The sequence below is a fragment of the Lycorma delicatula genome, chromosome 10 (genome assembly GCF_047948215.1).
Source record: "Lycorma delicatula isolate Av1 chromosome 10, ASM4794821v1, whole genome shotgun sequence".
Taxonomy (NCBI): domain Eukaryota; kingdom Metazoa; phylum Arthropoda; class Insecta; order Hemiptera; family Fulgoridae; genus Lycorma; species Lycorma delicatula.
The window spans coordinates 90,411,387-90,436,806 of record NC_134464.1 but is presented as its reverse complement, the minus strand read 5'-3'; the positions used below and the strand labels follow the sequence as shown (position 1 = coordinate 90,436,806).

The window sequence follows — 25,420 nt, the reverse complement described above, 5'->3', positions numbered from 1 at the left end:
AGCCACAAACTCTAAGAAGAACATACCCTTCCTTCTCTCTGCCTGTTTCATTACCTGCTTCCACATCGAACACAGTTAGTATATTAAACGCTCCTTTTTAAAGGGCACACTACCTCTACTAACCGCTGTATATTTAAACAACTCATTCGACTACCTCTTTTGAAGAAGCCCCGACATGTCCTCATCATTTACACCTTCCTTCCCTCTGTAGCTGCGTCTAAACATTTACCTCAATCCCTATTATGCATGAATTCTTCAACACTCCTCAGGTCCGTAAACAACAACCTCAACCTTGTTTCCCACTCCTTAATTTTTTTCTTAGTGTTAGGGTTCTATTCAATAAGTTCGGTAAGTGAATCTACTTCCTTCTCCAAATTTTTCATAACATTAAGGTAGTCTTTCATAATACAAAAGTGCGTTAGTATATGTATTACAAACATTTGGGATATTGCAAAATTGTGTTGGGAAAATTATTTCTTATTATTTATCACTTATTATAATAATCTATTTAAATTTATTATCTAGAGATATACGTCTTATTACCTACAATATAACTTCAAGATAGTAATATAACAACCGACGTTTTCAAGCAACACCAGAACACAAAAAACAAAGTTATTATAGTTACTGTCAAAAACATAAATTTTGAATAACACTAAATAAAGTTCAACGCATTAATTTGTAATATAATATACACCAATACTCAATATACAAGAAGCACCCATATATATATATCACATACGCAGTAAAAAAACACCATATGATAACAATAATAACATAACGAAAAACATCTTGCTCCAGTGATTGTTGGTAATCGCTTCTGTAATTTTACATCCATTGCTTTGTCGAACTGGCTTCCCAATGTATCACGGACAAACGATTCACTAGCAAGTGTTCAGCGGCTTTTAGAAAACATTCATCTGCCAGAAAAAAGTGATGGCCTCCGTGTTCCCCAGATTTGTTTAGTTGCGAATTTTTCCTTCGCGGCTATTTGAAGGATAAAATTTATGAATCAAATTTTCACAATATCGGTAAACTGAGGATGAACATTCAACAAGAAATCGAAGGTATTGTCAACAACGTCAGTTGACTCTCAATATGACCATTCGAGTACAAAACTGCGTCTTTACACAGCCCGCACACTTTGAACATCTGTAGAAATATGGTACATTTTTGCTATTGCAAATACAGAAATGTTATTTAATTTACGAACATTTTCATTTATTTATTTCATTCGTAAAAATGTTACATGTCGTAACTCTGTTTAGTTTGTAGCGGTTTTGAGTTCCCTCTCCCTCTATAAATATGTGCTTTCCCGGTCACACTCTCTCTCACTCTCACTCTCTCTCTCTCTCTCTCTCTCTCTCTCTCTCTCTCTGTGTGTGTGTGTGTGTGTGTGTGTGTGTGTGTGTGTGAAGGAAATTTGGCTTCGACGAACGAGACATTTTATCTCTTTATAAATTATTTTTAAACTGATTTATAGTATGATAATTAGAGCTGTGAATTGTTTAAGAACGAACCAACGTAGGTAAAACAATGTCCTGACTCTACTTCCCACTGCACATTAATAAAATTACACAAATATATTCACACAGTACAGGAATAATATAACCATTAATACTTTTTAGTAATACTCAACATAGAAGGAAGACAAAGGTTTAATCTAAAGAGGAGATAATTAAAGGATGTAGGAAAACTTAATCAAAGAAATAAGGCCCGTATAAAAATTTTGTTAATTTATAATAAAATTCGATAACAGAGCATACACGTATACAAATCGGATGCGAGTGAATAACTCCAATGACGGTATTATACTGCAAAAATCATAAGGAGTTTAGTTAGATTCACTAAGAAAAAAATAATAGAGAAAATGAAAATAGGTATAATGTTCATTAGTATTAAACAAGAAACGAATAAAAAATCAAGCTGATTTGTAAATTACAACAGAAAAAACTCGTAACTTAATCCGAGGTACAGAAAACTAAAGTATTTACAATGTAGCGGATGGTTGTTTAAATATGAAATTTCCATTTTTTTCTTCTTATTTTATATGTGGCATAAGAATCTAAGTTAATGTCATAGCAGTTGTCGTGGATTAGGCTTAAATAAGAACTCTCTACCATGCATACTCATAAAAATGAGACTTGCATTTTAAATGAGTAACATTGAATTTCTTAAGAGGGGTTTGAGAGAGATGGTGATGAAAGGGGGTACCGAGGTAAGCGGCGGACAATCTGCTTAGAGCATGGTGTAACATGCTTACTAGGCTACTACCATTTGGGAGCCCAGCACGTCTTGCAGAAATGTTTTATCGCATTTTCCTCCCCTTATACAGGTTTCTGCTTATGAAATTTCATACCATTCTCCTCTCCCACGAATACTTCTGTCTCCTCCTCCAACAAACTGAGTATATATTGCTTTTCTCAGCTGTACTCCTAATGCTAACATAAGTTTAAAAAAAAATTATTTTCTGTATTATATTTTAAAATTAAAACAAGAAAATATATCGCCTAATAAATATACTAAGCTAGATAATAACGTAAAATATATTTTTTCGAGTAAAAAAAAGACTCAGTTTTCAAATCCTTCTGTTTATCTCTCCTTCCACTCTAATATAATTACATCAAATTTGTAAAACTTGATAGATTTGTAAAACTGACAGATTCTTCGAAAATGTTTTCTTATTTGGTTACATTATAAAAAGAAAAATACTAGTATGGAATAAAGAAAAATTATTTTAAATACTAAATACGTTTAATTTTTAAAGAACGTTAGAATAGAATTGTTATTAAGATAATAATTATTATATTTTCTGCTTAGAACCCTATGATTTCTATGTTGAGTACTGTTTGTCTTTCTTAGCTTCATTCTTTTATTATATGTTGAAGCGTTTCGGAAAAACTCCATTGTCAAAACTTATTGTACTAGTAGTGTAAAATTTCTGTTTACGCTTAAATTTGTTACTAAGAGATATCTTTTGAACACATGAGAGCTTTTAAAAATCAAAAACAAGATTCTAATTATGCAACGCATTTAATAAAGGAAGAACATACCCCGATTAACATGAAAAAATTAACGAAATTAATTCATAAATTTGTTAAAAGAAGAAGGAACACTTTAGAAAATGTAGATATCTTAGAATTAAAAAATAACAATAAAACGACCATAAATGAACAGGTCAACAGTCAAGCGGATGTTCTTTTCAAGAAACTTAATTTATTGAAAACAGGAAATAGATAAATAAAATTAAAAGATCAAGAATAGTCATTAATAACAAATAAACAAGGAAAAGGACAGATAAAGCATGACGTCAAATTTAGAGAGGGGCGTTGACTAAACGTTATATAAAGAATCAGAAATTTAAAAGTACCAGTACAATAAATTTTGACAATGGAGTTATTCCAAACGCGAAAACATATAATAAAAGAATGAAGCTAAAAAAGACAAACAGTACTCAACATAGAAATATTAGAATAAGTCCGTTAAATCACCCCGTGATTTAAAATATTGATTATGTAATTTTAACTGCCAGTAAACTAATTAAACTGCTTAAAAAATTGATTGTCACTTTTTGGAATAGAAAACATAAAATCCATTATACAAAAAACATTTTTATTTTTTATTTTTTGGTTACTTAAGGCATTATTTATGTACAAGTGTACAATATTTTCTCGACTGCAGATACAATATTGTTCTAAACTGTGCATTTAAAAAATTAATATTTATTTTATAATAAAAAGCAAACTTGTTACCACTTATAACAGAAGCAAGACTAGAGAAATGAAAACGATACGGTATCACAAACATCAGTACAGGGAATACATTATATATTGCATTACTTTTAATGAAATGAGCTTGAAAATTCAAACTACAGTTGGTACTGATTTACGTAAGATCAGAGATGAAAAATATTTAATTTGTCAACAAAGAATGCGGTGTTTAAAAATGAAAAAAAAAAAAGGTTGAAATCAGGACAATTTAAAAATCAATGCGATTAAGATTTATGCAATTTAAAAATCATATAAAAAACCTACGACCAATGACTTCAGTTCTTTGAATCAAAAAATTACTGAACTGCTGTTGATAATTGGGTCTTAAACAAGATGCAATGTCTTAATGACGATATGTCAAGATGCAACATACCCACTGCGTCGACAATGATCTATGATAGCTCTGCATATACCAATCTGTTCTGAATTACGGGGCGATAGAACCACAGCAAAGAGTGAGGGTGAAGTGTATTGGGCTGCTAGACGTCTCAGGCCAAAATGGTCCGAGACAGTCATGGTGTAGGATAAAAAACGAAGTTTTTTAATGTTTTCTATTAAATATTCTGTTAACGGAACCCTTCTAATCTGCATAAAGCCTTATATATCTGTGTAAAAAAAATTACAAAGATAGCTCGATTTGTCTATCTCAGAATTTTCTAAACGTTTAGATCTCTTTAATTCTTGATACGGAATACACAGCTGCATCATGTAATGAATGAATGTGCAATGCATGCTTCTTGTAATGAAGAATCGTTCAGCCGGAATTTGTTTTTTAGAATTCTGCAACAAAATATTAATACGGGAATCAAATCAATTGCCAGTTGATATAAATATAATTAGATCACCAGGGTTTCGAACTACCAGCCTCCTGATCGGGAAGATTAAGTAACTAACCACTTAGGAATAAGAGGTCAAGATCTCAGCTAGTATAGACGCGTTGATAGCACTCTCCTCCATTTTCACATTTTCATCCGTACTTGTTTTATTGTTTATTTTCGTTAGTAATTGTATCGTTTGTTGTTTTTACTTGTTTCGTTCGTGTTTTTAGTTTTCTTACGATTTTTCTGTTTTTCGTTCTAGTTCGTTTGTTAAAGGAAGTTAGTTCCGTTTAGGTTAGTTTGTCTTGCGAACTACTTTTGTTACCCGTGATTTTATATACTGTTAGTTTTTTGTTTTATTTAATTTAACGTTCTGTTTGTGTTCAAATTTTGTTGCTGTTTAAGCTAATTACGGTGTTTATTTTTTTTTTGTTTGTAAAATTAGCCTACGGTTAAGGGCGATTCACCTTAGCAACTCAGCTGTTATACTGTTAATTTTTTTGTTTACATGCGTGGTATAGCAGTACTGAAGTCGAACTATCTTGATTAGTTTGAGGTTAAATTATTTTATATAGTTTACCTCATTTATTATTTTGAACTATAACCGATTTCGATCGGTCCAACGGTACGGCCCCCCACAGGGGGATAGTGACAGTGCGGCAGCACCGACCGTGAAGTTCATCGGTGATCGATTGCTAGGCGCCTAGAGGCAGCTAGAAGGAAAAAGGGTGCAGGTGGATGTGTCTGGGCGTCGCCAGCAACAAGCTGCGGTCCAATACATGAAACTTAGTGGTGATGCCCTGAATGAGTGTGAGGTCGACTTTCCTCCTCTGCAACCTGTCGAGAAGGTAGAGGGGCTACCGGTGGGGAAAACATAAAAAAGGCGGCTGCGGCACTCCCCCCCCCCCCAACCAATGTGCGAAGGAGCAAAAGAAGCCAGGGCGGCAACTGTGGGTTCTTCCGTGGTTGGAAGGCTTGGCCGAAATTCTACTGGACTGGTCCCGATGGAAGCAACAAAGACTGTCTCCAGTACAGAACAGGATTCACCGGTCAGGAGGGCAAATACGAACACAAAGACGGGGATTAAGAATTTCTCACGCAATATGGATAGATTATCGGGTACGGTTAAAATGTTCCGGTATGTCATAGAGGAACATCCGGTTATGATTAAGCGAGTGCCCGTGACGGCTGTGAAAGTGATGGAAGGGACCAACCAGACCTATTTGATATGTGGCCTTTCAGACGGAGGACACTGGTGTCACCTTGGCCCCTAGACCACGTATAAATGTGCGACAGGTACTTAATAGTGGTGTGGATGACGGTGACCTGCCCCGTCTGGTCATCGAACGGTGATCTAAGGAGGTGTTTACGTTCACTGAATTCCTTGAGGGCGTCAGTGAATTGACGGATTGGCATGGGTGGTCGATCTTGCACGGGGTGCAGATTGTTGGAGAAGATGCTTTGGGCGGGGCCTTTGCTTCGGTCGGGCTCACTGAGGGTAGGCCAGGGAAGTCCACGGCACTCGTGCTATGGACTTGACCGGCGGGGCGGTGAACGTAGTTGGAATGAACTTTGCGGTTACTGTGGACTCCTCTGAGGGCGAGGAACGGTCAGTTACCCGTACGACAGAGTCAGCTCGGCTAGTTCTGACTGGGAACCCCAATGTTTGTTTTTGTGGCCCTCAAGAGAGAGTAAGACTCCACCTCCATAAGGTGACCGGGTATATGGCTCGTAGGAATTCTACTACGCTCCGGGTACACATAGACGTCATTTCGTTGGCTGTTACGGCGAGTCGAGTCCACGTGAGGGAGCCGATGGGGCCCCCGACCGCGACAGTCGTGATGAAGGCGGCGGGACGGTCGTACGCGGATCTTCTCCGGACAGTGAGGGATACAGTGTCACCGGGAGAGGCCAACATTCTGTAGGCACGTAGGAGTCAGGAAGAGGACCTCCATATAAGAGTTCAGGATACTAGTGACCTTGCTGTCAAGTTGCGATAACAAATACTGGACAAGGTGGAAGGTTCCACTGTCACAGCTGGTAGGGGCGTTCAGCGGGTCTATTTGCTGATAAAGGACGTCGACACCCTTACCTCGGAGGAGGAATTGTTAATGACATGTGAAAGACTGCTAGGGATTCGGTCACTATTGATGTCTTCTCCTTGCGGCCGTCGAATGGGAAAACTAAGATGGCGACGGTGGCAGTCCCGCAGCTGCTGGCCGAGGAATTGCTAAAGGTCGGTCGACTTCGTGTAGGAAAAGTACCTTGTCGGATATCGAGAAGGTCGCCAAGAAACGATGCTGTCGGTGCTGGGGCATAGGACACCGGGCAGGGTCCTTCAGCGGCCCCGATAAAATCGGGTGTTGTCTTAATTTTGGAGCTCCAAACAACTGGAGGACCTCCGGATGGACTGCCAAACGGAGGCTAAATGTTCGGTACGCAACACTCGCAAGCATTCTTTGGGGGACGGAGCTGAAGGGCCAGCAGCAAAATATGAGTCCCGTCGCCTTTCCTTGTTGAAAATCTAAGTTTGGGAGAGCCCCGTTCAGGAGGGGTGGGCTGCTTAGGTGGGATAAACCAATGATGTAATAAAAAAAAACTAACCACAAGACACATGAGAAAAAAATACAAAATTCAAAAGTTAATTTTTTTAAAGCCTTAAATATATTAAATACATTTCTACAAGTGTACAGCCTTCAATTAATTCTCATCAAATTTATTTTTTCCGCAGTTTAATGCAATATTAAAATTTAATTTATGAAATTAAAAACGTTATTTTTAAATGAATAACCTATCTTTTTTACACAACTCCGAAATTTTACAATGAGATCGACCTATTTTAGATATACAATTTGAAATTTAATTACGAAATTCGTAAAGTAGAATGTTTTTAACAGTTAAGGTACAGATTTAAAAAAAGATTATAATTGCGCTAAAGCTTCCAGAATGAAACCATAGGTATGGATATATCATTAGGTATTACCTAACGACTGGAATTTTTGCCGTCCCTTGTAACTATGGGTAACTTTTTTTCTAAAAAAATCTATACACCGAGTGTAATTTAAATTCGATATAAATATTGGTTTTTGAGGAAATAATTAAAAAAATTAAGTTGCAATTTTTAAAATTTTCACCACAAATTTATTTTTCTACAGAATAATTGGTTTTTTAAATTCTGATTCAAAAACTCTGTTAAAATATATTAATTTTCATACATCCAAAAATGATTAACTATTTTTTACAATCGATAAATTTATGAAGGAATATGAATAAAACCATTTCCTATTAAAATACACGCGTGCACGGTTACACGCAGACATATACACGAATATCTTTAATACTTATGTTTTTATATTTCTACGTTTTTACCTACTCTAGTATAACGTACCCCATAGTAATACGGAAATCTTTTTTATAACTTCTTTAATTCAAGGAATATTAATAATTTAAATACCAGTAAAGCCATTTAAAAAATTGACAATATAAAGGAAGCAAAAAGTAATTTTTCTCATTATATAAAAATACACTAATTAAATTTTGAACATGACAAACCACTTAACAAAATTAATATCAACAATTCAATTCATATTTTTAGAAGGAAAAATATGATGAAAATAAAAGAAACGAAAATGGAAAAACAATTTTCTTGAGGATGAAAGAAAGAGATAGAGAGAATTCTGAATTCATCCCTCTTATTGTCTCCATCCCTTACATTTCTGATGGGATAATAAGGATGAGGCCACGAGGCCCTTTTTATTGTAAGGATCAAATAGGTCTTCTTTTCCTTACTGGAGGAATAGTTAAACTTAGAAGGAAGGAGGTTTCAAAGCCGAAGAGGAAAAGAGAGCGGGAAAAGATTCTCTTATTGGTAGAAGGAGAAGGGAATGAAGAAACATTCTTTTTCAAACAGATTCGCACTTAATCGAATATGCATTGGAATGAAAGAGTAAAATGAAGCAGCCTAGACTTCCTTCCTTCCCTTTTAATGTTACTTTTGACTTTTCAATTAAAAAAAGTCGAAGAATTTTGTAAATTTTATTGGACTATTAAAAAAGTTATACATTTGTAGTAGTTTGTAAATACATATTAAATAAGTCACGTATTAGTAGTACTAATGTAAAATATATATATATATATATCATGGAAACATTTTAAATATGTCATGGAATAAAAAAAAAAAATGTATACAAGCCTACTCTGCGTGATTATGTCTTTTCATTGTATATTTCTCACTTTCCGATTTAACTATTGAACATTAATTTAAGCGAAAAAAGAACTCATTTGGTGTTCATGAGATAGATGCTTATCGTAAGAGGTAATTTATCTTCGCGAGGTAACTGATTGGAACTAAATATAGTAGCCTGGGCGTTGGCGTTTATTTTTTAATGCCATAAATAAAGGTAAGAAAGATATGAATTATCTGGAAAAAATTAAAAAAGCAAAATTAATGTACTTCATTCAGTTAGAGGGAAATCATGCGGTGATAGAAAAACCCGTTAAATCTCATCACATGATCTATTTGTTTACATATTCTTGTTATTTTCCACGTGAAAGATAAGTAATTTAAAAAATTGCCGGTTTCAAAAAATTAATTACATATTCAAATACAACACATAATTTTTAAATATGATTATTTTTTAAATTTGATACAGCTCTATATTACGGAGGAGTCAAAATGATTTAATCGAATTTTTCTATTTCAATACGTTCTCAGGGCGACTTGATTTCCAAATAATAATAAAGCTTTAGTTTAAAAGATTCAAGTATTCACATTTGTATAAAACTATTGCAATTTGTTTGGTTTTTTATCTGATGAACGAATGAACTTAAGATTGAATTTAGAATGACAATCAGAGGAAATGATTTAAATAAATTTTAATAGAAAAAAAAATCAGTTAAAAGGCAGGCATATATTCAAGAGGGATTCATCTCAGTGTTTGAGAGTTTGGAAATTATTTTGAGATTAGAGTTTTTCTACTTCTAAAAATTAAAGAAAAAAATGTTTTTGGAAATAAAAAAAAACCCATAAAAACTCGAAAAATAAGTTTTACGATTTATTTTTTAACTCACCATCCGTATACATATGCATTTTATTATCTTTTTGTAAATAAAGCATTAAGAAGTAAATTCCTTTTAATTTTCATTTCATAGATAGCAAGTAAAAATGTTCTATTAAAAATTAAAAAAAAAAATAATTTTTTTGTTCAAACTAGTCCTAAATGTTGTCCTTTTAGGGGAAAATATTTTTTACATTTTCACTGTTATAAAACACAAATTTAAGACACTCTAATTATATATATTTTTTAATTTAAATAACTAAGATAAGATTGGAAGAAGTGGTTTAGGTTTCTTTATCAGTTACGACGGATTCTAAAACTACAAGAAAATTCCAGTAAATTTCAGCAATACTGTTAACCATATTACTTATTACTGGAGATATTTTATAACAGATTTTTTTTTTTTGTAATTTTTTTACGTTTTTAAAAGTAATCAAACTAGCAGGCGATTTAAAAAGGACTTCACAACTTTAAAATATATGAAATATTTTTGAAATAACTTACAGATTCGGTTGAGGGCTCATTTCATAGCAAAAAAAAAAAAACTACATCAAATTTTGTCTCGCTTAGTACATTAGTACCGATTCGGTCACCAGCGCTGTTACCAGTATTGTTAAAAATGGATACATTTACTGGTGCGTTACGTGATCGTTGTGCGTTTCCGTTTCACGATTTGCAATCAGCAACTGCAATTCAACGTAATTTTCATTTCTGAGTACGGAAGGGAGGCTCCTAATAGGCATATACTCGCAGTTTAGTCTTTACACCAAACCATCATTGAGACACATTGTTCTTCTTCTTTTAGACAAAACGGTCCTTTCTTCTTCTTGGAGGCGTAAATACCGTAAATAGTATCGTTTATCACCACCACGCTATAAAAACACGCCTAAAATTTCATACAATTTAAAATATTCTAATTCCTCAGTTAGACAATAACGACCAAGATGGATGTCATTATAATCAGTAATCCGGGGCGGCATCACTTCACTACCGCCTAAAACTCCGAGGTTTTCTTTATACTCGATTCCCAGATCGGTGGATTGGTCGTAAAGTTTCAACGGTTTGGTTACCTCGCTCTCCAGATTTGACCCCCGCTAGATTTCTAGTTCGGTTTCTCTAAAGATCGGGGTTTACCTTTGCCTGTTGATCTTGTTAAGCCAAAACTTCGAATTAACGCCGCAGCTACACAAAGGTAACCCTCGACTTGGCAGCTACAGTCTGGAATGAAATCAACTTCAGACGGGATGTATGTCGCATTACAAATGGAAGTCGGATAGAACCGAAGTGAATGCTGGGTGACGAATTTGTTGTTGATTTCTATGAAATGAGACCTCAACCGAATCTGGAAGTTATCTCAATAAACTTTTATATGATTTTAGGGTCGTGAAGTCCTTGTATTACCGTTATAGTTAATTCAGGGATTTATTAGATAATATAAGCGATTAATTTTACTGAAATTGAAACCTGTTATATTCAGTCATATTGTTAGTCGGTGATAACAATCACCGATTATTAAACTAAAAATACGATCAGGCATTTTAAATTTGGTAGAAGTGTAGCACAGTTCTTTGTTTTTAATCAGTTCCGCGCTGTATTGGACAGAGATCTAGAGAAGGATTTTATAGGTAAGATGGGTTTAAATTTAATTACGTTTACAAAACCATAAATCACACAAAACACACTAGAAAAATTCCTCATTAAATTAAAGATATATATTTTTTAAAATATTAAAAAAAAAACAAAATCTCTGTCTTTCAGGACATGAAAAAGTAGTTATGTTATACAGTTAAATGGAGATTTAAAATTTACATTTTAATTTCTTATTATAACATTTCTACAATTAAATTAAATTTGGTAACACGGTAATAATTTTTATTCTCTCTCAAATAGAATGTGTCCAAACATAATGAGAAAAATACAAGAAAGAAAACTGAATTAACTATTAAACCTGATTAGCTAAAAACAGTTAAAAAAAAATGTTATAAAAACGGGACAATTTCCGTAGACAGTTTAAAAGGAGTATAAGGGGAAAACAGAATTTCCGGCGGAAAAAGAATGAAAAAAAATAATAAAGAATGAAAGAGGAAAGAAAATTGAGCAAGTGTGGAAATTGTAAAACGGTGGGGGCGGTGAGTGGTTAAAAACAGGGGTAGACCAGTGCGGTACAAGCGCCCAAACTTAGCTAATGTAATGAATAGGAGCAAAGGGATGGATACCGATGAAGGGACGAAGGGAACGGTTAGGAAGAAAGGGTAGTTCCATTCTCTGTCTGTTAAATAAGAGAGGGTCACATACACGAGTGTAGAAGAGGCTCAGAAACATTTGAACATTTGGTCCCTGCTTGAAGCGTAAAGCACTAAAGTACTCGGTCGGAACTGCACGTCCAGCTGTAAGCAAGCACTCAAACGGAGAACATTGCATCGTCGTCTCATATCATCCCACTCTCTTGGTCAACGCTGTTTAACAAAGCACTTTTGATTCAGGAAATATCATTAATTTCCTAGTTAACCCGATAATATAACAGGTTTCAATTTCAGTAAAATTAATCGCTTATATTATCTAATAAATCCCTGAATTAACTATAACGGTAATACAACAATCACACTTACAGTATTTTTTTTTTTGCACGGAGGGTAAGAGACGCATTGTTTTTCGTAAAATATTGTCACGACCAGGAATTCAAAACTATAAAATTATAGTTTAATAATAATTAAATTATTTAAAACATTTTAATAAATTATAGTGTTGAAACATGGATCGTCGATTACAGACGTGTCAAATTGAAAGTAGCTGTAGCCAGAAATGAAAATTACGTAACTTAAACTACCTAATAATTTGTTATACCACTTAATTTTAATTAAACAAATATTTTTCTGAACGTTTAAAAATTTATTTTATTCGTTATGAGAAAACGTTTAATTCCTAATCGAACATGAAATAGATTTTCCATAATAAACGTATCTATCTCGTGAAAATAAAATATAGTATACGTTTCGTTTATGTTAAGTGAACTGTAAATAAAACAAATACCGATTCGAATTAACAATTGTATATTAACATGTTCATGATTTAATTTAATTTGTATTACTTTTGTTGAAAATATATATATATATATATATATAATTTAAAGTATGTACATGTCTACTGTATGATGTGTAAATTCTGATCGAACAATAAGACTCTTTCAATGATATATCGAGAATAGACTGGCAGACTCTAATGCTGAGCCGAGTGAACCGCTAGGAGTTGTGTGAATCGTCGGAAGCTGTGTCTCAACATAATGCTTGCCATAATTTTACATATCTTACGATAATATAATAAGACTGAATCCAACAAGCTTGGCGATTTGGCGACATCGTGTGGTTGCGTGTTACACGCTAGCAATTAAAGAATAAAAACACATATTTAATAAAATACAAACAAATTATGTTAAAAAGAAGAAAAAAGGTATATTTAACATCATATGGTGCCAGACAGCAGTGCTACCTGAACAGTATGTTTGGTAAATATGAATGAAAATTTCATTTATGTATGAAAGTCATACAGAATTATTCAATTTAAAAGACGGATAATATTCATTAGTGCGTATCGGCTTTGTCAACCGATTTTCAAAAAAAAAAAAAAATGTGTCAATTTGTTAACAACGGAAGGCTTAACATTTTAATTAATAAAATGTATTATAATAAAACTGATGATTATCTAGATATTTAAAGTTAAAAAATTGACTTGGTCACCATTTTGGAAACTTTATAACACAGTAATTTTCTATTTATTAGAGAAATTTTACCAAAATATGTATGTAAAATATATAATGATTTTTCAATCCGATTTTCGAAAATTTTCTTAAAAAAAGAAGCGAACAGAAGAAAAAAGAAGGGGAAAATACAACCTTTTCCACACAAAATTCTTTGTTGATTTTGACACGCAAGATCTGAAAATGAAAAGCTTTTTGTTACTACACTACTCGCACTTTTTTTTTACCGACTTTCCGGAAAAAAATAAGGTATTAACTTTTAGTCGGACGGTGTGAATGGTGAGGGGGAGGGGTGAATTTGAACTTTTTCTAGTTTGAAAATACCAATCATTTAAAATGTAATTTCCTTATATATGCATATAAAATTACTTATACATATAAAATTTGTAACTCGAAAATCTCCAAAACTACTACATCAGATTTATTGACATTTAGATGTATTATAGTTTTATAACATAAGTTGTGAATGTGAAAATTTGAAGAAGTTTTATTTAGTCGTACCTGAGTTACGCTCAGTTTGAAGTTGAAACAGACAACACAATCACAATTTGACACAATTTTTCGGTTGTATGGTGGGAATGAGTGGTGAAAATGAATTTTCTTTACGTTTTGTTATGAGGGTTACGAAAATAGCATTCATGTATGAAATTTTGTGGCTCGAAAATCTTCAAAACAACTAGATTAAGTTCAATAAAATTTAGATATGCTGTAGTACATTATCTGAAGGTGAGAATTTTAAGAAGATTGATTGAGTCATTCTTGAATTACGCTCAATTTAAGGTTAAAAAAATCTTTCGTTCGAAAACCTACAAAACTACTAAATCATTGCCGTTGAAATCTGGAGTTCTACATGGGAAAATTTTATGAAGATTGGTCGAGTCATTCTTGAGTTACGGTCAATTTAAGGTCGACAAAAAACAAAATTACCTAAAATTCAGTTTAAATTGACCGCACTGGTGTAGTTTTCATACGCTCTTATGCAGTGAGTCAGAGGTGAGCGTGCTGTACTGCGAAAATTAGTGCATTTCTGACTGCGAAATAGCAATGCCATCGGAAACGAAAAGTTGGTGTTCTTGCGCAGAATTAAGCAGGTTTTTTTTAAACTACATATATATTCTAAAATTCTCTCGTGCCAATATTTTTGTGTTTTTCGGGTTTCTCAAAACTTCATCATCTTAGAATAAACCAATTTTTTTAGGTCATACCAACATTACAATTATCTCTTTTGTGAGCTATCAATACAAATAACTAAACAAGTTCAAAAATGCAGGCTTTTTAATTTAATAAATTTGAAAAGCAATATAAATATGTACGGAAAATTTCTAACTCGGATGTTCATTCGAAATATTTTTTCATACAAATGAATAGCGTGGGTCATCAAAATGTAAAATTTAGAACATGTAATATATTTTAAACAATTATTTTGTCTTCGACTTGGACATTGTTTATTTATTAAACGCCGGAAGGCGGAGGTAGATTTCACCGGTAGTAAGTGGGGATAAAAATATTTCCACCTTAAAGTTAAGAAATACTTCAAATTTACTCAGAACGACAATCATTGCATGCGAAAAGTTTCACATGTTTAGTATATGACGAGTCCTATCTTCTTATAATTCCAGCAACATTTTGGCCATCCCTTGCCGTAAGAATTGGTCATTAAAAATTGTTTAGGACAAAGGTTTTAGGTAATGTTTGGAGGACTAACGACCATTTTAAACACATTCGATACTATCCCTATTAAGGGAGGTATGATTCTTTTTTGTCATCGAAACCCCATTTTTTCAACTCCCTGGGCCAATGGCTGGTGATATAAAAAAAAAATTACTTAGATACGTTTTAGGCCCTTAAGCAAAGAATAGTAGGAACTTTAAACGAATTCGATATTTTAGTTAATAAGAAAGTTAGAGCGATATTTTTTTTTCGAAAAAGCCCCCTCATGTTTCGATTTTGGCCGTTAACGAAATCGACTGAGATTTTAGGACGAGTTATTTTTAACAATACTTTGAAAGTGGTTAGCGAAAAGTTGCGAAAGTTATCGTGTCCACTAGAAAGTGAAATATATAAATGTATATATTATAAACATTTATATATTTCACTTTCTATACAAACATATATTATAAACATTATTAAACATATATTATAAACAATTGAACTGACGATGGTTTTGGGGTCTGAAGGGATGTGAAACGCGTAGATATGTAGAAATTTTCCGGAAATCGAATCATGGTACCCATTACAATAGGTAGCTTCCTTATTAAATCTACCTAAAATGTAGGAATATTTCTTTACTTAGTCTATAACTAGTGATGATAATTGTTTAACAATCAAAATGCGAATTAAGCTCTAAAGTTTTATTTTATGTAAACATCTGTTGAAATTTTTTTACACACACATATTTCTTTTATCATTTTTTGTTAATAGTAAAGTATTTTAATTTAGCATAAAATTAAATTCGAGTACAAAAAGTATAGTGCTATACAAACATAGGAACGAGTCTAATTAAATGAAAAATAAAGATGGTAAAATATTTTTCTTTTAATTAAAATTCTAATGCATGAATTAAAACGTTTGTTTATCCACGTTAAAAAATTTCAGGATTTTTAAGGATAAACATAACCTAATGTTACCAGAAATGCAATTCATATAAAAATGTAAATAATTAATATATTAATTTTACTATTTATTTGTTTATTATAGTGATAAGAACTCAATATTGATTAATATGATACTACCCTTTTGATTAAAATTTATAAAATGACACCAGATAGTGTTGAGAAATTAAGTAAAAAATTTATTTTTCGATTTGTAAAAACTCTGTTGCTTACAAAGAACTATAATATTTCTTACTGACGGCCTCCGTTGAGCAAATAGGAGCGCCTAGATCTTTCATCCGGAGGTCCCAGGTTCGAATCCCGGTCAAACATGGCATTTTAAACGCTACAAAATTGTCATTCCATCTAATCCTCCGAATCAATACCTAACGCTAGTAGTCCTGATATATAAAAAATTTTTTTTTCAAATTACATTACAAATATTTTATCAAACTCGTATAAATCATTTTGAAAAATCTTTTATTCTATACATTTTGTATAATTTATTTTAAAAGAGCTTAAATGTGTTAATAAAATATGCAAAAAAAATATTATAAAGAATAATAACATTTTATCGAAAGTCTATAATTTTTTATGTTTTATAATTTTTTAATTTACAGATATTAATTATATTTAAAAAGCCGTACCATTTTTTTACACCAAATACGACCGAATGCTATTTCTTTTATAACTCTTCATTATAAAATTTAGAAAATCGGTTTTTCAAGTTTATAGCATCTCCCGTATTGAACTTCAAAATTGGAAATAGCTTTTTAGTAATAATGAGTGCGGCTGTGGCTCTCATAGTTACCGATATTCACAAATTAAGGAATAAAATAAAATGTTTAGATAGAAAATGTATTCCAAAAATCGGATATTTAATGAAATCATAAGATATTGAACCTTTCCTCCCAGCACAAAAAAGCCCAGAAGTTTCATGTCTCTATTTCTTGACAATGCAATGGTTACACATTTTATCGTGTTACCTATTTGAATATCTTTCAAATTCAGATAGTAAATTTCGGAGTGATAATAAAAAGTTAATTTGAAATCTAAAATATTTTCAAATGTTGAATTCGATTTTGAACCGAGCGTATACGTTGCTCTTCAAGGCTTTGAGAACGCCCTGGGGTAGATTTATGTTGCCTTCACCCATTAACTGTAGCAGCCCTAAAGTTCTTCTACCTTCGGTGATCTCTTCGAACCAGTCGTTATAAAAATATTAATACTAAATTAAAAGTCGAATCTATGTCAATTGTATTTATGGCCTACCCTGGTAGTAGTTCAGAACATAAAAATCTTCAAGTGCTGCTTTGCTCGCGTGAGGATGAGTTCTCGAGCGATAAAATTTAGCAAAAAAGTTCTAGAATGCTTTGATGTCTTTATCTATGACTTATATAGTAGTGATATCGGTCACATTTCAATTGCGGTAAACTTTCCGGGGATCGAAAGAAAGTTTCATTTAAGATTTCGTCATCGGCACAGTAGTTTTCGCGGTTATCGGGAACAAATAAAAGATACGTCTCTTTATATAGAAATGAGGTTACAGAAAAAAATCGAAAATAATTTAATTAATAAATTCCAAAAAATCATTAAGTAATTATTTTTTCTGAATTTTTTCCCCAAAGATAAAGCGGGATAGAAAGCTTATCGTACTAAATCGGTTAACTAATATAGAGTAAAATACGCTGTAGTTAAACACAAAATTTACAGTAATTAACGAAGATTTATTGTATAGTAATAGACCGACTGTGAAGTTAGGAGGAGGATAGAAACTTAGAAGCATTCAAGCGTGAAAAGGTAGACAATATTAATTAGATATGCCTAAACAACGATTTTGCTAAGACGGGATGGATGCATTTAAACACAGTTAAGCTAAAGTTAGCAGCCACCAGCTAAACAGTTGTAAATGTAGTAGTCTTTAACAGAAACTAAGTTAACAATGGTGTACGGGGCTGTTATGTGAATGTAAAAGACAATGGTGTAACGGCTGCGATGTGAAATTGGCGGCAACATTGCCGGTAGACTATGAAAATGTAAGCAGTGTGTAAACGAGAGAAAGCAATAGGATGTGTATGCGTTTGTGTATGAAAGAGAGAGAGAGAGAATGATGAATCTAAAGGAGTAAATATATAAAAGGGGAGGTAAAATGGAAAGAGAGAGTTTTCCGTAGCGCCCAACTTGAATGATGACATTGTAGGAGTACATTCGTTATCCAGATGGGCAGTCATTCCTTTCTCACTGAGGGGTGTAATTCCAGACAATATTCTCTTCGTATAAACCACCCTCCTTTCCTACCTATTCTATCTTACACTCTTTTATTCAAGCTAGAACATTTTACTTGACAATCCAAAAAGATTGCCGCAATCAAAACAACAAAAAAAAAAGTAAAAAGAACAGCCTTCTCTCATGAAAAGTATTATTGTGAGTAAGTGTAATCTACCTCGGCAATTGGAGAAGGTTTATAATGTTAAAGTACAGGTCTATAAAATTTATGATAGAAAAATAAATAACATTTTTCTGTACACTTTTTTTTTCTTTATACCGTAAATAAGTAAATGTGTTTAAGGTAATTTTTATATCAAATTATACATATAAACATTTACAGATATACTCGAAGAAATTTACCCACCAACGAACAATTAACACGTGAAAATTAAATTTTAAAAATCTGACGGGACACTTCCTACTACACCTATTAAATTACATATACACTTTTTTTTTACAATCAGAGATTAATAATTATTAATAAATCAATGTATTTAAATTAAAATAAAAAGTTAAAAAAAGGAAATGAAGATGGATTCGAACGGAAACCCTTTTCATTGTACAATCCAAATGTTTCATTAATTAAAAATTTATTTGGCTATAACTCTGGACCCAATTAAAATAAGAACCACTTATGATATATCGTTGAAAAACTCTCAATAAGGGCTGTTTACTGCAATTAAAAAAGTTCAAAATCCAAATATTTTTGATTTTGGGCTTTTTTGAACACTTTTGGTCCAGTCGATTGCAATCAATAGGGGAAGTGCAAAACTGGATGTTACAACAATCCTAAATACAAAATTTCAACATTCTACAGCTAATCGTTTTTGAGTTATACCAGATACAGACGTACTTACATAAGTGCGAACTTTACATAACTACGTACAGACGTCAGGCAAAACTAGTCAAAATGGATTCAGGGAAGGTCAAAATGGATATTTCCGATGAAATCTGAAAACCTAAATTTTTCGCGATCACAATACTTCTTTTTTCCTTCGCACAAGAAAGTAAAAAACTGAAAATATAGTGAATTTAATTATTTTTTTGAAAAAAACTAAAAGATGTAATATCCAAATTCAAAAATAAAATAGTTTATTCTAAAACATAAATAATTTGACCCGTTTTACTAACACTAAAATACAGTTTAAAAAAGCTAACAACACAGTCGTAGTACTACAACTGTGGGTTGTTTCTGATGCACGGCTTATACACAAAACTTAATTAAAAATATTTATAATTTTATTTAAATATAATATTTTTTTAATTTAATTCAATGATTTTAACTAAAGCGTGTGCGCAAACCGTATATCATTCGCGCGGGTACTAGCGACCATTTTAAATAAATTTTTACCCTTCTAATATTATCAATTTATCTAATTCTACCGCTCACCTGTGACGTCACAACACAGACGACTACAGTAGTACCGTAAAAAATTTTACCGTCCGGTAGGACGGTAAAATTTCAAGGAAGGAGGTTTAACGTAATGTGTTGGTGCCCAAGAATGGTTTACATATATATATATAAAATATACACACATATTTTATTTCAGCCGCCCTTTAAATTTTTTAATTTGTTAAAATAAACATTGAAATCTTAACTTTTTTATTTTGTTAATTACTATTATATATAAACATTGCATGAATGAGATAAAACACATAATTTCTGCAATGAAATATTTTAATATTAATTCATCTCATTATCCGGTTATAAAGAAAGACTCTTGAAAATAAAGTGTTTTAGTGTATTTTATATCATAGATTTATACACGAAAAAACAAAACAATAAATTAAACGTGGTTTTTAAAATACTTGATAACTAAATAATAACAATTTGACGCATGAACGAATAAGTACTGTAGCATTTGAAGCACTTATCTTAAATGCAATACTATAAGTGTATGGGGGAAACAATGGAAATATTGAGGGTGAATTAATTTGTTTAATTAATTAATTTAAAACACTTATAGCTTAATTCGATGAGTAAAAAAAAAAAAAAAAATTAAGCAACAAGGTTGGTCTGGCGGTAAACTCGTCGTAAATCAGCTGATTTCGAAGTCGAAGTTCTTTGGTACAAATCCTAATGAAAGTAGTTACTTTTACTTGGATTTGAATACTAGATAGTGGATACCGGTGTTCTTTGGTGGTTGGGTTTTCAATTAACCACATGTTTCGGGAACAGTCGAGCTGTGTTTGTTGAATACTACAAATTTACCAGCACAGTTACATTTCACTGATAAGGTTTTAATGATTTTAATTGTTGATGCGATTAAAATCAAAAGTATTAAAAAAAATCTGATGTGTACAACACGTAACTTCCTTGAACGCCTATTAAATTATATTTACACATTTTTAAAAAATAAAAAGTACATAAAATTTTATTTTACTAGTACTTCTGAATTTTTTAAATTTTTTTTTGTTATTGAATTATTATTTGTTGAAAGAAATTTTTTTCAATCACAGGTTAATAATTATTAATAAATCAATAGATTTAAATTAAAAATAAGTTAAAAATCCGTTGTGCCTTCCCCTTAAAAGATCAAAATATTTCATTAATAAAAAGGTTTTATTTGGCTATAACTGTAGAACCAATGAAAATAAATATTACTTATAGTATATCGTTGAAAAGCTATGAATGAGGGCTTATTACTAAAGTTCAGAAAAAGTAAAATATCCATTTCTTTTTTTTGATTTTGGGCTTTTCTGGACACTTTTGGCTGAATCGATTACAATCAGAAGATGAGGTGAACAACTATAGATGTTACAACAGTCCTAAATCCAAAATTTCAACATCCTACGGATAATCGTTTTTGAGTTATGCGAGGTACATACGTACGCACAGAAGTCACGCCGAAATTAGTCAAAATGTATTCAGGGATGGTCAAAATGGATATTTCCGTTGAAATCTGGAAACCGGAATTTTTCGTGATCACTATACTTCCTTTAATTTGTACAAGGAAGTAAAATAAGAATAACAAATCCGAAATAATTTTTCCAGATTGTTTAATTTTACGGGTTGAATTAAATAACTTACTAAAAACTGCAGAAAAAAACAAATTAAAACCAAAATTCAATAAAGTAAGCCGCCCTGTGTTTTAATGAAAGTGTAAACAAAAACTATCTCTTTTATCCTGAAGCCTAAACATTACGTTCAGACAGGATGTTGTAATAACTGCGCGAATCATTTTCTTATTTAAGTATTATATAATTTCTGTTGCATGGAGTCTAGTTCTATCTTATGGTTGAATGTACGTTATCACTGTCTATACTTAAAGATAAAACATGACTTTTCAGTCTGCGGTAATTTTCGTCAGTTGAATGGAGTAAAATTTAACAATAATGTCCTATAAACATAAACGCGTATTACAGAGAAAAAGAATTTGGAAGCTAAAATAAGAGTTCAAAACGGTGAAATTTTGTGTAATGTAGCCTGAAATTTCGGTGCAGCTATTTTCACGGTTTAAGTGTAAAGACAAACTAGAAGAGCATAATGTTATAACATCGAATAGATAAACAATAAAACCGTCGGAATATTTAAAATTAAATGAACCTGTGTTTTAAAAAATTTGTGGTTTAAAATGTCTTTTTTTATTTTATCGGAAAAATAATTCTATATACAATTAATCATAAACAACGAACCAACTGTGAAAAAAAGTAAAAACAGAATAAGAAATACAAGATAATGTATATTAGTGGAAAAAAGATAAATTTCCATTTTTCCTTTTTTTTTTTACAAGTTAACTTGTTTATAAAACAGTAAATATAAACTTTGAAAACCCATTACAATAAAATCAAATGGAAACAAAAGGAGATTGAAAATTTTGTAAACTTTCTAAGTATATATATATATATATATATATACATAAAACATTACAATGAATGAAAGAGGCAAAATTCAAATATAAAGTTTATTGTAAAATAAAATAAATTGAATTTTAAGAAGACGACTTGAGAGTTTTGTATTTAACTATTGTAAAATATAAAGAATTATTATTTATATTATCATTTAGTTTGTTTTATTACTTTAAATATTTTAAGAATTTCTTAAGAAATATACAAAAATAAAGATAAATATATTTAAGTAATATAAAATATAAATGTATAAAAAATTTGTCAAATTTAAAAAAATATATACGTATGTTATGGGCAATATGATAAATCCGGTGATCATGCAAAGTTACCGGTTAACACGTGTAATTCCCAGCAACATTGGAGAAAATGCTTAATTTATTAAATATACCAGATATTAGAAATAATCTCCCATACTTACTGGTAATACTGATTAATTGAAATTAAATGCCAAGAAAATACAAAATAAAATTCCAAATTTAATTTATTTATTACAAGATAAGCCACGATAATATTTTGAATTGTAGTTTTTTAATGTTACTTAATGTTTTTATGTTTTAATGTTTTTTAATTTTGCGTTTTCCTTTATAATTACATTTTTTATACCTTTGACCACCTTAATCTTTCTCTCTCTCTCTGAGTATACCAGCGAGCACTGGAGAATATGTAAAATGACAGGTATATTTAATAAATTGAAAGGTATTTATTAAATAAATAATTAATAAATAAATTTTTAAATTGATAAATTAATTTATTTAATAAATATAAAGATATTTATTAAATTCTCCAATACTGGAGGCAATTAACCGGTTATAATTATTAACTGGCAATTAACATATTAACCGGTAACAATGAATAATAACCGGGTTAATCAGATTTACCATTTACCGTAACATATACATATATATAAATTCAAAATTTAATTTAAATCACCAAACAAACAACTAATTTCAATTTAACATACAAAAACAAGAAATTAAATAGTAAAATTAAATTTTTTTAAATAATGAGGTTTACATAAAAAAAGAAATATAATATAAGAGATCTTATGACACTTAATCCTAACATACTCATTTACTATAGCTAATAATTCAACTAATATATAAAACAGTATCGCCACATTTTAAGTATTTAACAAGGAGTAAATGTTTTCGCTTAATTCTTAACTCAAGAGTTTCTAAAGCAGTCTTACGTACCTTACGTAGTACCTTTCTCTGTATTAAGATAAAATTCGTAAGACCGATTGTACTAGAAATTTTATACTATATTAACTAATAGCCTAATAGAATTTAAATAATTTTAAACATTTTATAATAAAAGAAGAATACAAAAATAGATAAAGATTTGAGAATGGAGGAAATACTTTAGATAAGATAGAAATTATGCAAATAAAAAAATTACAGCTAAAGTAGAACCTAAATTAGCTTTCAGAGTTGCCGAAATTAGTTTCAATCAAATAGTTTAATCATGCTCGAACAAGAACTAATTTATTATGAATGTTATTATGAGCTGAAAATTGTTCGTCACTAACCAATCTCGGTTAATTTTAGGAACGGAGATACTACAAATACTCGTTTCTTACAAAATGTCATTTAAATTTCCTATAGCCGCTTTCATAATCTGTCTTTAGAATAATGGATTTTCAGCAATGCTATATATTTAAATAAAATGCTCTTGAATCTTAAAAGAGAAAATTAACTTAGAATCAGATTTTTGCTTAAATTAAAGTTATCATGATTAGAGTATTCGAAATATTTTTTCCTTCAAACATTTCTAAAATTGTACTCATAAATTTATTAATTTAGACATATTTAATTTTGCGTATAACTTAAAATTTTAAATAAATATTAGCTGTAAAGGAGAGTTGTATGATAAAAATTTTTGTTTTACTATTACTTCTAATTACTACAATTATTTAATATATATCTATAAATCATTGTTTTGGTCCCGAAATAATGAATACTGATGAAGGTTAGTCATTAAAAACCTTTAGCGATTGCTTTCTTGATATACTGTGGTCACTCAAGGAAACATTACATGCAATTGGAATCAATTAAATGAATTTCACAGTAAAATTATTCTTAAAAAAGAAAAAAAATTACGTATTCACCATATAAGTCTTCCTCAAAAATTTCAAGCGTATGTTTTTACAAAGGTCAGTAAACGTATGACATATGATTACTATGACGGTATAAAAATCCCTCCCTTTTTTTTCTTCCCTACATCTCCGAGCCGGATATCCGAGTATACTCGGCTCGGGGACGTGTCCTTGCGACTCTAAGAGGGCCTCCCCATTCACCGGTTATCAACCCGGCACAGCAGGTCAGCCCCCAGGTTCCGGATCTTTTAATTGCCTGCCTCTAATCTCCGACAGAAAAAAACAGGCCCGGCTATACCGTTCCCAGCTCACACCCCCCCCCCCCCCACGGGGGGGGGCAGGTCTCGGTTTTTCCTTTTGTCAGCCGCAAACCGACGGCGCAGGATCCGAAGCCGCCAAAGCGATCCGGGAACCCACACCGCCGGCCAGGACTCGGTTTTTTTCATTAATCCACACCTAACGGACCCGAGGAGTCCCCGCTCCATCACGGGAACCCACACACCAGGGCATGTGAGCCCTCAGGAACGGGACTGTACGCCCTGTCCTGCTACTGACTGAAACTGGTCACCGGTTTCAGTAGACTGCTACTGGGAAACTGAAATCCTCAGTATCCCAGTCGTCTTGCATCATCTTATTTTATTTTGAGGACTGCTCTTGCAAATATTGCAAAATAATGCCGGTTCCCGGACATAGCCAAGAGCCACTCCGAGAGCTGCTCCGGTCGGGTATGTATCAGTCCTGCATGAAATCTTAGATATTGATGACAGTAATAAAATACAACTAATAGTGAATATTAGAATAGCCTACTAGTACTCCACTTTTACCCTTAACACATGTCGTTTATTAAAAAAAAAAACATAACTCACCTTCTTCAGCAAGCTGAGAACCATCATTGAACTGTTCATCTTTACCAACTGAAAAAAAACAGAAAGATAGAAGAAACTTAAAGTTAATATATTTTTCACCTAACAAGATTATACTAATTTAATTAAATATTTGGGTTCTGAGCGTGATTTGTACACTGGATTCCAAATATGATAATTTAATTTATCTTGCTGTTTAGTATAAATTAAGGAACATTTTATTGTATTTATTATTTTCATATAACAGCAACAATGAAATAGGAATAGAAATATTGTGTTTTAATTCTGTATAAAACAAATTAAATTATAATTAATTTATATTATTATTATTAGTATAATTACTTGTGTTATAGTG

The 25,420-nt window shown here is 31.7% G+C and overlaps 1 protein-coding gene across 1 annotated transcript in view; it reads right to left on the bottom strand.

Annotated features, from left to right (window-relative positions):
* unc-5 overlaps positions 1-25,420 on the bottom strand; it is a 789,148-nt gene that overhangs the window by 100,528 nt on the left and 663,200 nt on the right. The window contains exon 9 of the mRNA XM_075377583.1: positions 25,069-25,116. Coding sequence (XP_075233698.1) covers positions 25,069-25,116 — 48 coding nt within the window. The remainder of the gene's footprint in view (positions 1-25,068; positions 25,117-25,420) is intronic.